Here is a 12,933-nt window from a genome sequence, read left to right on the forward strand (position 1 = left end):
GACTCTTTTATTAGATCTACGACTCATTATTGCAGCAACATGTTTGTTCTTCAAACAAACAATCCAGACATAATACAAAACAAAAGGCAACACACTTTTGGACTTGGCATATCAAAGGCATAACACATCTGAAACGTGTTTTCACAAGAGACAAGTTCACCTCTTTTGAAATGTCCCACTATGAAATCACTAGTGCCAATTTCTTAGAATATCAAAAACTAAAGTTAAAAAACTAAAAAAAATAACTAAGAATACTCCCATCCACATGCAACCACCACCAGCAATAGAACGATTTATTGATATATCAGGGAAATATATCAGGGCTACTTGGGCTGTGGTCTTCATTGGGCCCTGGGAAGAGGGCCTCAACTACTTAATCACTTTTAGGCAAAACATAAAACCAGCATCTTGCTGGTTCTACTGGTCTTTTCAGGAAGACAGCCTCATACTGGCTCTACTGGTCTCAGACAGGTACAGACAGATCAAGTTAGTTAACTTAAATCTGTTAATATTAACAAGAAGAGGTCCATGGACTTAAAATGACACAGAAATAAGATTCTTATCAAAATATATTGGCATGAATCACTTTTTGGCAACGTGAAACTAGCATCATACTGGTTGTACTGGCCTCAGACAGGTACAGACAGTGGTCAAGAGAGCTGGATGCTCAATCTATTTCAAATGGGGCATAATTAAGCTTCTGAAACATGTAGGGGATCATATATAAGTTATGGCCGTTTAAGATCGAAATAGGCAGCTGTCGTCCTACACAAACCGGGTCAATGGGCAATTCTGCCTAGGCAAAATTGAATTACGGATAAAACAAAACTCGAATTGTGCCTAGTCAAAATGTAGTTGAGGATATCTCAAGTTATGGTTTTGACTAGGTAAAAATACATTCTGGAGATCTATCATTTGAATTCTGACTATCCAATAAATACTGATGGTGTCTTAGGGGACTTGTAGAAGAATAAATAATAATTTATCTGCATAGAAAATATGGAGGAATCAGAGTGTCCCTTCAATCTTATAATACTACCTATATACTACTTAGATACTACTTATCTCTGGTTGCAGGTTTGCTGGAGTGCGTCCCAGCTGTCAGAGGAGACGGGTTCCTCCTGAACAGCTCCCTAGTCCATCACAGCTTGGCTTCAAAATCATTGGGATTAAAAGTTAAAATGACTCCAATTGAAGTGAACACTTGGGTTTAGAATGTTTTTGCTGCTGCAAAGACATTTTGGAAATCCAAGTCATATAAAAGTACTGATAACAAGCTCAAATAAAAACATGCTTATCATTCCAGTAACTGTAAACCGTCGTGGCACATTGTCTGAATATATTCACATGTAGTTCAGATAGTTTATCCAAACACTTGACGTCCTTCAGATTATGTTGTATTTTATCAGTTAGGCTGTAAACATGTTATACTGCATGTAAACATGTTATGCTACATGTAAACATGTTATACTGCATGTAAACATGTTATACTACATGTGCTTCTATCAACAAGCAACACTACAATTCCTACACAATAAAGACAAGTACAGCAGGTAAAGTTGATTGTTGTTTCCATAGCAACCGACAGACGTCGCCACAGGCACGCGCCGAAGCTTGAAGACAAGTTAGTGAAAGTGAAACTGCACTGAAACCGAAGCGTCTTCGCCGTCTTCACAAACAACGAGGGGCAGAAGTCTGAGTATGGCGGTAAGTTGTGTGTTCACAGTTTTACAGGAGGACGGAACCCAAAGATGAGGCGGGTTTTATAGAGGGGGCAATAACGTTGTAGCTAAACAAGCGCTGACGCTCACTTGTGCTTGTTCTTCAAACAAGAACGCAGGAACGCGTCTGTCTCTCTCGCTACTTTGTCCTGAAAGAAAACCATGAGCCTAGAACATGTTTGATGGATCGCCCCTTTGGCGAGAAACAGACGAGTTCTTCAGAAAATGGTTAAATAACTGACTTCCGGTTTGTGATTGGAACGTGTTCAACCTTCAAAATAAAAGACGCCAGACGTTGACCACTGATGATTAATCAAATCATTCCACATCGAGCACCGCTCATTCTGAGGCAGCGAGCCTTCTTTGATCTTAATGTCTATCTTTGAACGAAAAAGCCAATTCTGTATTTGAGTCCCTATATTGTACCAGAATGCTTGCTGACAATAGATCCCAGTGTGTTCAGCATATGTTAGTGTTGTCAGCCAACCTTTTTTTAAACACCTTAAAATGTCAGTTCTTGTGGTTGTTTCTGGCACGTGACCGTGCTGGCCCATTGCATGCTGGGTGGCACTGACTGCCAAGTGCTGATGACTTTACTGATGTGTGCTGGTGCTGCCTGTAAAGGAGACTGCTCAACATGCAGTGTTGCTATTAACTAATTCCAACTGTTTTGCTTTTTGCAGTTCATCACAAACATCACGGCCATGATTCATGAAGCTCAGGTTCAGGATCAAAAACGTCTTCAACCTTGTAAGTCACGGAAAGAAGGTTCCTATTACATAGTGGAGGGATCTTATAAGGAACTGGAGGACATCTATTACAAACTGCAAGCTGTGGAGCCTGTGAACGTCTCTGTTACTGTCATGGCCTACATTGAGGAAAAATGTCAAAAAGAACTATCTGAAATTGAAGGAACCAGTTTCATCATTAAGCAACAGCTGGACCACACAGCATCTCGTAATAACCCCAGGAACACAGTCCAGGTGACTGTGAGACCATGTGACCCCTCAGTGAGCCCTGCTAGGGCAAAGCTGGTCAGACAGCGATTCATCACGTTCTACCAGAGAACTGCGTCCGACCTGCAGGTCGCATCCATCCCTGCGACTGCATGTCTGCACACGGACCTGGAGAAGAGATTCCCACACCTGCTCTTTAAATCCAAACACAACCACACATATGAAGTCACGGGTCCTTTTATGCATATGGCTGAACTGAATCACCTCATTTCAAACACTGCATCCACTTTAAACACGAGCAAAGCTTCAGCAGACAGTCCAGGCAAAGAACACAGCAAAGACTGTGAAGAAGAACTGTGTCCAATCTGCATGGATGCAATGATGCCCAGCAGGAAGAAGACCCTGCGCTGTAAACACTCCTTCTGCAGAGACTGTCTGGAAACAGCGTTCGCCTACAAGCCCGTGTGTCCGACATGTGGCCACTTATATGGACCTTTGACAGGGACACAACCTGATGGAGGCAGAATGAAGCACAGCACAGTCAGTTCATCGCTGCCTGGATTTGAGCGACATGGAACAATAACCATTGAATATCACATTCCAGCTGGTGTTCAAACGGTAAGACTGCAACAAAACACAGTAATAAACAAAACGGAAATCATTTTAACATACAGTAAAATAAGTACTTCTCGTGGTGCTGTATCTCAGCCTACCTTTTATACTTAGGTAAAGGTATACACTTTTCAAAATAAAATATCTATATCTATATCTATCTATATCTATCTATATATCTATATCTATCTATCTATATATATATATATATATATATATATATATATATATATAGATATATATATATATATATATATATATATATATATATATATATATATATATATATATATATATATATATATATATATATATATATATATATCATCATCCTTCTGCCAATATATTCACTATCCCTCCTTTGCACAAGTCCAAACCATCTCAGTCTGGCCTGTTGCTAACACAGGCAATGTGGGCCTTCCCTCTGATGAGCTTGATGCTGATCCTATCCAACCTCGTCACTATAAGGAGAACCTCAACATCTTCATCTCTGCTGCCTCCATCTCTTCCTCACTGCTACCGCCTTTAACCCATAGAGCAGAGCTGCTCTCACCACTGCCTTTACACCTTTCCTTTGAGTCTTACTAACACTCTTCTGTCACACAACACTCCTGGTTCTTTCCTCCACCCGCTCCAACCCGTCTGCACTCACCTCTTCACCTCTGTTCCAACCTCACCATCACACTGAACTGTTGATGCCAAGTACTTAAATAAACTGGTATTAGCTCTACTTTATGATGTTTTCGGCCTCCTCCTCTCACAGTTCTTAGTAAGACACGATAGCAAACATAAGCACTTTAAAGCAGATGTTGTGTGTGTGCAGCAGGAGCATCCTAACCCTGGAGAGCCATATGAAGGCGTGTCCCGTACGGCCTACCTTCCAGACTGCTCAGAGGGCAGGAGGGTCCTTCACCTGCTGGAGCGAGCCTTCCAACAGAAGCTTGTCTTCACTGTTGGCCGGTCCACCACCAGTGGAAGGAACAATGTTGTCACGTGGAATGACATTCACCACAAAACCTCAAAGCACGGAGGACCCACACAGTAAGAACTTTGTTCCACCGTCTCTGCTTGTACCGCTGGACATCCTGAGAATCCTTCTGCAGCCACAGAAATGTGAATAAAGAATAGGAGTCATTTCTGGGTCTGACCAATACAGGTTAACGTAGAATATTTGACTGATTCTGGGTTGGAAAGCTTGTTGTGAAGGTGATGCCAGGTGCCAGCCACAGGTCCAAACTAACACCTGAGAAAGTGGTGTAGCAACAGATGACACATCTCAAACAAATTTTATTCAAAAGGCAAAAGATCAGTAAGCTGACTGGGCATAAGAAGCCAAAGTCTGCTCAGGGGTTCAGATTAGACACGTATTGTAGTGAATACAGAATCAGATACACCCCGCTGACACCCAGACTAACTGAACCCATTGCTCTGCTCATTCAGAGAATAATAACAGAGAATGATAAACACGTACTAAACCTGTACTGTCTGGACTCGCTGGCATTTTAAATACAAAGTAGACAGATGATTGTAATGTGTCATATGTATGTAGCCTTTGTTGATTGTAGTCAAATAGAAAAAAGTGTTAGTATAAATGTTTTATCTTAACAATTTACACGTGCCCTAGTTCTTTAACTTGTTCTTTAACATTGTGACCAATAGTGCACCTGTCCTTGTGTCTTGTCTTTGCAGCTATGGGTACCCAGACCCTGATTATCTCCGTCGAGTTCGAGATGAACTGAAGGTCAAAGGAATTGAATGAGTCATTCTGAGGTTGGTCTTGGAGCGAAGCACATGTATTTAGTTAGTGAAGATTATTAAAAAGTGAAATCTGCAAATGAATGGAAAATGTACGTATTAAGTTTGTATTATTTATTCCTCCTCATTTCAAACTTACATTTTAAAATGACCTGTAAGTTCATGTTTGTATGTTTTGTAAATGTGGTGACACAATTCCTCTGCATATTGTTTGTTGGTTCTTTATTTAGGAGATTAATTAGGACTAAGCTTTACAGCTTTACATCATCATAATAATGTGCATAATTTGTAACATTTAAATTGAAATATTTAAAATGTAATATTTCATATTTTTGAGTATGAAGCTCATACAATATAGAAATATCTATCTGTAAAAAATCAGTTTCATTTATCAGCCAACACATCAGAGCTCCATGGATGCAGCATTGAAGATCAGGGACCATATTCAGCCTGAGAGGCTGTTATGAGCCACTCATGCATTTCTTACCACTTTGTCATCATTAGGTTGGTGGGTCAGCTGAAGCCTGCCCCACTAATACATACATACTGTATATACACACATACTGATTGGCTGCTTGAAATGGTGAGGACCAGTCTACCAGATACACTGCTCCGTCCTTTTTTTCAGTCCTGCATTAAAGGAACTATATGTTAAATTAACTAGACTGAGTAAATGGTTATTTAACTCATTTTGCCTGTTGTGCTACTCTCTCCTTAACTTGGCGTAACTGTAACACCTAGTAACCAGAATATCCCCATAACATATACATGTATGTATGTATTTGACCAACCAATCATAGCTTTTATTACAATGTGTTACCCCTCAGAGGGGTTCACCCCCGCTACTGTAATAAGTTTATGTTAAATCATTCTGGCAGGTCAGATCTTTTTTTAAAAGCAGTTTGTAGAACAGTGTTTGGCAGCTGTGTGCTGGTAGCTTAGCTGGAATAGAGAATCTGTGAGTTATGGTAAATAATGACGCAAATGGAGAGGCCCAGTTTCTTCTCTACAAGTCCTGCATTCAAGCATGAATGGTTTATAATCAATGAGGTTTTACTGTGGTTATGTCTGAACCAGTGTTTCACCTTCATGGATAGACTTTACCCGTGCGAAGCAAAGAGTAGCTTATGCAGAGTTTAAAGTGTTTTTTAAGTACGAGCTAAACCGTGCTTCTCACATGGGACAAGAATAGTGTGTCCAAGGTCCACAGCATCTAAACAAAACAACTGTATATGATTAGGCACTTCCAAAGCTCTAGGTTTATTTCCTAGGATGAAATCAAATACACAGATTAGAGGTCCCTTTATTTAGATAACATATAATCTCTCATTCAGTCTGCAATAGGTGATGTTCAGATGCATGAATCTCTTGCTCACCTCTTCTCCCCAGTCACTGACTAATCAGTCCCAGCCCACTGCTACATACAATATCTTAAAGAGGCTATGTAAATAAAGCAATGCTCGCCACAAAATCCATGAGGTTGAGTAGCAAAAGGTGTTAAAACAAAGAATACTTAAACAAATGTTGAGACAAGAAATCAAAGTTGAGGCAAGTATAGAATGTGTAGCATGATTGACAGTGAAAAGGCTTCATTGGATGTTTAGAGCACAACTTCCATCATGATCTTTTGGAATGTTGATGGTGCACCTGTGAGAAAACGTCCTGATACAAATACACACGTATATATACATATACTTTCAAAATGAGAGCCATGCTTTGATTCAACAAAATTCTTCAAAGTGATCAGTTTAACAGACCGTCTGCACATTAAAGCATGAGCTAATGTTTGGGAAATTCACCGTCACTGAGCCCACGCTGGCCGCAGATGACTGTGCAACTAATACAGTGAGGGGTGTGACTGGAAGCAGGTGGGACCTGCTAGCCTAGCTTACCCAGCTATTTAAATTTTATTTGGACACTTATTGATTGATTGATATTAGGATCTATTACAGAACACAAACGTCTAAAATGAAGACAGCTCCAATGTCTTGTCAAATGACTTTTGTGTTGAATTCAGACAATATATTAGATCACTATTTTTTTATAGATGTGCATTAACTGCAGCTGATTTTTAGTTATATATTTTAAAGTGTCAGGACTGACTTTACTGTATGAATGCCTCGAAGATTTCATGTCTTCTAAACCAAATCCAGGTCCTTGATGTTGCACTGGGCACAGATGGCTCCCATTAATCAGTTTGAATTCAGCTAAAAGAGGGAGAAGGCATGGCTCTGCTTTCCTGAGTCTGTTGCTGCCATGAAAGGTTCCTGTGTTTTAACACACTCAGCTGTATTATTCAAGGCAATGTTGTGTTTCATTATGAATAACAAATTATTGGCCAGGGAAAATTAGAGCTTCAGTCATTTTTAGTATATTCATATTTCATGTCTTCCTGCCAATTCATGTTTTTGAAATTTGTGCCAAAATAACAAATTCCTATTTTACATAGAAAATTAACAGACTGTCTAATGACTGTGTTTTGGCTTTTGATTTGTGGTTTCACGAACTACTGTTTGGCTGAGATCCAAATAACCAACATACAAACCCACACAGGTTAGTTCTTTAGCTTATAAGCTACAAGATGTGTTTGAGCTCATAACAAAAAAGGACGTTTCACACGTCTCTAGGCCAAAATGATGAAGGAAGAGAAATGTCAGGAGTGGGACACCATGGGACAGTATGGAATGAGAAAATTCCCCCAGTGTCCCTGCACAGCAGGAGCAAGTAATGGAAGAAAGGGATGGATGGGGAGGCAACTGAGTAAAAATGATGACAGTACTAGGTAGTATGCTCTGAGTTTTGAATGTTCTCACAGTACTTGATATATAATCAAAGATCCTGTGACACCAAATGCACCATATCCATACACTTTGATCCTATCTGGATCGAAGAGGACATCTAGTTATAGATTGGTCAGGATCATGAGCTAACCTTCCTATACAGCATGACTACCTCCATGCTTACACATACATCACATTGTGTAATGTATTGTTAAGGTGAGTCAGGATGGTACCTGCAGTAATGTGTGCCGTACCTCTAAAAAACTAAATTTAAAAAAGATGAATCAACACCTTTTAGGCCTCATTCATAAGGTCACGTTCATTTACGTGTTTTCTTGTCTGCTCTTTTTGTTTAAGCAAACATAGAAATATGATATACGGAAAAACAGGGCAATGAGAAATCAACAAGGATAGTAATCTGGAAGGAAAAAGAGCAGCCAATTCCAAAATTCCAGGCAGGGGGAAAATATAAGTCAGTCAAGTCAACACATCGGGGCCATGACGCAGAATCACACCCCAACGTACAATGCCACTGAAATGCCACAACAGCTTGCTGTAGCCTCATTTGGTGAAAGCAGCCACCACAGCCCATAACAGCTCGTTGGAGTTGGTCTTCATGCTTTCTCCCTCGGGCTCTAGTTCCAGCAGCTGCCGCACTCTTTTCATGGCCAGGTCATATTGGTCATCTAGCAGTGGAGCAAAGGCATTTTCCAGGACGTCCGATGAATGGGCTAAGTAGATGAGTGCGAGTAGCCGCTTGTCCATTCGATGCGGGTCATTGACCCACTTTTCCAGAACAGCCTCCTGAACCTTCTTGATGAGCCGCTGCTTGATGTTGTTGTTGGTCAGAGGATGTGTGGTCATGTCAAAGAGGAGGAAGTTCTGCTTCTCAGTAGTGAGGACGCCCTTTTCTACCAAGTTTTTTGCCAGCCGTTCACGCACATTTCTCAATTGATAATGAAGCTTCAGAGGATTCCATGTCTCTCCTGCAGATGAAACAAAAACAGTTAACCACAAAAAGATAAAATGTGCATTTGCATTCATAAACTGTTGGAACAGATAAAATCAATAGAATAAACAGTACCAGTATCTCAGACATTGCACACAACCAAAGCAAACTGTGAACAATATACTAGTAGTAGTTTGTGTTGTTTTTTGTTTTCCAGTTTAGCATGCAGCATGTACTGGGCTGAATGGACACATGCTAGAGCTGCAGAACTCACCACTGAGCAGTTCAATCCAGCTCTGCACAGTCTCCGGTGGCTGGGTGTCTTTGATGTGTTTTAAGGCTTCATCCAGGAGCACATCACCTGTTGGAGCATCTGATTTACAAATCACCTGCAGAGGTCATACAGAATTGAGACACAGTTAGAAGGAATAGTTAGAAGACATCCACTGACTCACACAGGGCGCTGCTGCTGATCACTTGATCTGAACTGTAGCTAAAATATAGTTGTACTGATGATTGATAGGAGCCAAAACCAAACATATCCCAGATATTACAAAGAATGGCAGAGTATTCTTACTTGATCACAATAAAACTAATGATTGCTTAATTTTATGTTAATGTGTGATCTAGGAAATTAACATAGTGTTGGCAAATAATACTGTAAATGTTCAGGTGAGCCCCTATTTATGTAGTAAATGTGGAAGCAGCAGCAGCAAATCCTACCTTCCTGGACAGCAGACTTTTCCTCCTCATGCCACAAGCCTCCAGTTGAAGACGTCCTCGTAGGGCCAGTTCAATCAACATGCACCCTCGTAAACCCGAAGAGATGCAGTCATTCCAGAACGAAGTGTAGCCCTGTATGAGGAGAACACATCCAATAAAATCAACTGCTGAGGTGAAACAAATCCTGTGAGCAGTAGAGCTCCCTTAGTCTCAGCTGGATCTAATGAGACATGGCCCCACACTAAAAGCTGCCTAAAGACAGAACAGCATCAGTAGGTTTGCCACATAAACTGATCCTTATTTGCAGCAGACAGACAAGCAACAGTATCAGTCATAAGAGAAATCAACATGACAGACTTCTGAAGGTTACTTCAACCACAATTGACAGGCTTAGATTTAAAAAGAAAACCATACTAGTGCCTCCATTTTCTGTGGAATTTTTACTGGTGCGGCTAAACAGAAAAGGTCAGGAATGCTGCATGGCATCACCCTCTACAGATGGTGATAAAGAAATTACCCACAAAACAGCCCAAGACTTCCTGAACATTAAAGGAAAATCACATATGTTGATCAAATAAACATAAATTAAGTTTTGTGCCCACTAAAAATCATTAATTAGCCAAAAATCTTCATCCCCAGTTTGAATTCATCAGAACATCTTTGAAGCAAGAGATTGTCTCCAGTTAAGAGCAGCAAAAACAATGGCCGTGCTAGTAAATGAGGGATGTCCTAAACTTCTGATTGGCCCACAACCAAAGGCAGGAACATGTCAAAATGGCATTCTGAATATAAAGGGATTCATTCATATCCCTTTTACACATATTTAAATAGGTCTTTGAATCTCCTACATGTGTTTTTGTTCCATAAGTGAGATCAGTGTTTTCAGCCTAACTGAAATGGCTCACTCAAAAAAGACATGTAACTTTATTTGGTTGGAATTTGAATTTGAAAAACAGCTTGAGGTATAGACCGTTTCTCAGATACAAGCATCATGCTTAAATGTAAGGTGTTGAACATGATGTCTGTAACACAGATCTTTGGGAAGACTTGTCACTACTTTCCTATTATAGAGAAAATGTATCTGCTGAAGCGGTGGTAGAAAAGAGTCTTGTCCATTCATTAGCTTGCTTTGCTGCCAGTTTGTTGGTACATTGTGAGGTGTGTGAGCACTCTGGTATTCACAAAGCTCAAAAGCGTAAAAACAAGAACTTAATGGATGTCTTTTCTTAGTTTGCGTCTACATGTACTGCATTGCACTGAAAAATAATAAAATATCCAAAAGACTCATTTTTCACTCAGACTTAATTCAATTAGTCAGACAATTATTCGCACTTTTAATAAGGTGCCATAAAGAGGTTTGAATGAGTAAACTGTGACGTTTAGTGCACCAGTCACCTGTTGAAACCTCCACACACACACACACACACACAGGTTTAACCTGTGTCTAATCACACTATGCGTAAAATGAGGCCACGCTGCAGAAACAGCCGAGGTTAAAGCAGCAGAGCAAGAAATGCGCCGCTCGGCAACAACACGTCCCGAACCACGGTCACGCGTAGTAACACGTAGCCTCAACATGTCACTATGCAAACAGTTACGTTACTCACTAGCTGGTACAGTTACACCGCGTAACGGCCACATAGGACGATATTCGGTTCACCCACTGCTCACGACACACGTTATTGACAATGACGATACGTTGGGCGACATTCGACTTTTGTAGCGACGCGGCCCGTTATTGTTGTTAGCAGCTAGCGTGTTAGCAAACAAAGATGCTAACGTTCCGTAGCTTCGGGTACGTCAAGCAGCAACAACAAGCCGCGTTAGCCGTTTGTCGTTACCTCCCGGTCCTTCAGCCCCAGCAACAGAACCTCTTCCATTAGGGTGAGCCGTGTTTCTTTGGAGTCTCCGCTGTCGTCGTCGTCCGGCTCGTCTCCCCGCCGCGGCTCGTCCTCCTCCTGGCCGGACAGGCGCTCTTTGTCAGCGGTGTTGCGCGAGGCTTCAGTCCGCCGCTGCACGAGGCCTGAACTGCGCTGAGTCAAGGAAGTCATCTCTGCCGGCAACTTAGCAAACAACGAGCGAAACAACACGCCTCGGACTCCGCTGTCCGAGATGCTCTGTTCACCTAGTTGTTGTCGACCATAAAGCGGCTGCGTACGTGTTTAGTGGCCTGACTACCGCTGTCTGGGCAGCTAATCATCTGGAGCACACTTCCTCCGCAGCAGTGTAATGTCCGTCTAATATGGCGCCGTGTTCTCCGTGTTGTACCGAACTTCTCCAGCAGGTAGAGGACGCGCTGATCTGATCTGAGACGTCCAGCAACAGCTGAGACAATTCCCAAATTATTTAAATGTGCTTTATGCGAACCACTGTTTGCCCTAAACACCGTCCCTTTCATTTTTAAAAGTTAAACAAATTAAAGCTCCAACTAATATTTGAGCAAACACTGAAAAATACCTCGTTTCTCTCAGCTTTTCCAGTCTGGTTCGTGTGTGTGTGTGTGTGTGTGTGTGTGTGTGTGTGTGTGTGTGTGTGTGTGTGTGTGTGTGTGTGTGTGTGTGTGTTAGTCTCTGCCTTGAGGCTGTTACTCCAGAGAAACTGTCACAAATTCATCCCAAAGTGTCTCTAGCACAAACGAGTGTCAAACTGCGTCCTCTACGTCCCTGCTGGTCTCCAACAGGTGTCAGCTGGCTCATCCAGCTGTTGATCAGCTGACTGAGTGCACCTGATCAGGGCAGTCAGTAGGAGCTGGAAAACCAGAAAGATAGTGGGCCGAGATCGACACCCTGCTTTAACAGGACATCTTACCGTTCGACCTGTGTCGTATGAAAGACAGCTCTGTTGGAGCGTATGGTGACAAATGCAAGAACCAAAGAGGTCTTTGTAAAGTATAGGACTGGAGTAAAAACTGTTCACAAACAATTTGTATCCAATTCTTCCACCAGATTCACAGCTTAATAAGAATAATAGTGACAGAAAACAGAGAGAAACAGTACAAACATACATCCATGAACAGATCTGACCCAGGACCAGTGTCTCCAGTGTCTTAGTCCCATACTCTGCTCCACCACTGTGTTTCCTTCATAGACAAAAAGTTCCAGGTGGAGTCAGCTAAAGTAATGTATAACCCACTTGGTTGGTTTATTCCTCTTGTACTGTTTCAATCTACACCTGTTCTTGTATTTTACCATACATTTGTCAACAGAAAATAATTAAAATGGGTGAGAATTGCTTTTACATGCCTGCACTAATTAGTCATAAAGAGGCAGAATCGTTACATCACATAATTTATTTCTGTTTAGACCATGAGTTTTTTCCTCAGAAATCTTGCCCGTTAAAAGTATAGGGTAAAAAAATAACATTAAAAAGCACAATAACTGATTATGAGATGGATCATGATATAACATGATACAACTAAAACTAAAACAAGAGTTTAT

The 12,933-nt window shown here is 41.2% G+C and overlaps 2 protein-coding genes across 4 annotated transcripts; one reads left to right on the forward strand and one right to left on the reverse strand.

The window, feature by feature from the left end:
- The first annotated feature begins 1,553 nt into the window (after window positions 1-1,553).
- Window positions 1,554-9,126, forward strand: si:dkey-3h3.3 (uncharacterized protein LOC100144568 homolog). 3 transcript variants are annotated; one of them, XM_029134667.3, is made up of 5 exons: window positions 1,554-1,707; window positions 2,405-3,295; window positions 4,113-4,330; window positions 4,979-5,059; window positions 8,991-9,126. In XM_029134667.3, exons 1-4 carry the CDS (start codon window positions 1,702-1,704, stop codon window positions 5,046-5,048), a joined length of 1,185 nt encoding a protein of 394 aa, XP_028990500.1. In that variant the 5' UTR covers window positions 1,554-1,701; the 3' UTR covers window positions 5,049-5,059; window positions 8,991-9,126. The 3 variants fall into 3 exon arrangements, with proteins under 3 accessions (XP_028990500.1, XP_028990499.1, XP_028990502.1); XM_029134666.3 differs by lacking the exon at window positions 8,991-9,126 and having other exon boundaries at window positions 4,979-5,241; XM_029134669.3 differs by lacking the exon at window positions 8,991-9,126 and having other exon boundaries at window positions 4,116-4,330; window positions 4,979-5,241.
- On the reverse strand, window positions 6,332-11,782 carry golph3a (golgi phosphoprotein 3a). The gene is made up of 4 exons (XM_029134670.3): window positions 11,338-11,782; window positions 9,497-9,628; window positions 9,048-9,162; window positions 6,332-8,810 (listed from the first exon to the last, which is right to left on the reverse strand). The coding sequence occupies exons 1-4, from the start codon at window positions 11,545-11,547 to the stop codon at window positions 8,386-8,388; spliced, it is 882 nt and encodes a 293-aa protein (XP_028990503.1). The 5' UTR covers window positions 11,548-11,782; the 3' UTR covers window positions 6,332-8,385.
- Between the last annotated feature and the right edge of the window lie 1,151 nt (window positions 11,783-12,933).

This window comes from Betta splendens, chromosome 19 (assembly GCF_900634795.4).
Source record: "Betta splendens chromosome 19, fBetSpl5.4, whole genome shotgun sequence".
NCBI lineage: Eukaryota > Metazoa > Chordata > Actinopteri > Anabantiformes > Osphronemidae > Betta > Betta splendens.

Coding starts and splice junctions, on each gene's coding strand:
- golph3a (XM_029134670.3), bottom strand. CDS start 11,547: ATGACTTCCTTGACTCAGCGCAGTTCAGGCCTCGTGCAGCGGCGGACT. Junction 9,163..9,496: donor AAAGTCTGCTGTCCAGGAAG/GTAGGATTTGCT, acceptor TGACCTCTGCAG/GTGATTTGTAAATCAGATGC. Junction 8,811..9,047: donor CTGGATTGAACTGCTCAGTG/GTGAGTTCTGCA, acceptor TTTCATCTGCAG/GAGAGACATGGAATCCTCTG.
- si:dkey-3h3.3 (XM_029134667.3), top strand. Junction 3,296..4,112: donor TTCCAGCTGGTGTTCAAACG/GTAAGACTGCAA, acceptor GTGTGTGTGCAG/CAGGAGCATCCTAACCCTGG. Junction 4,331..4,978: donor AAGCACGGAGGACCCACACA/GTAAGAACTTTG, acceptor TTGTCTTTGCAG/CTATGGGTACCCAGACCCTG.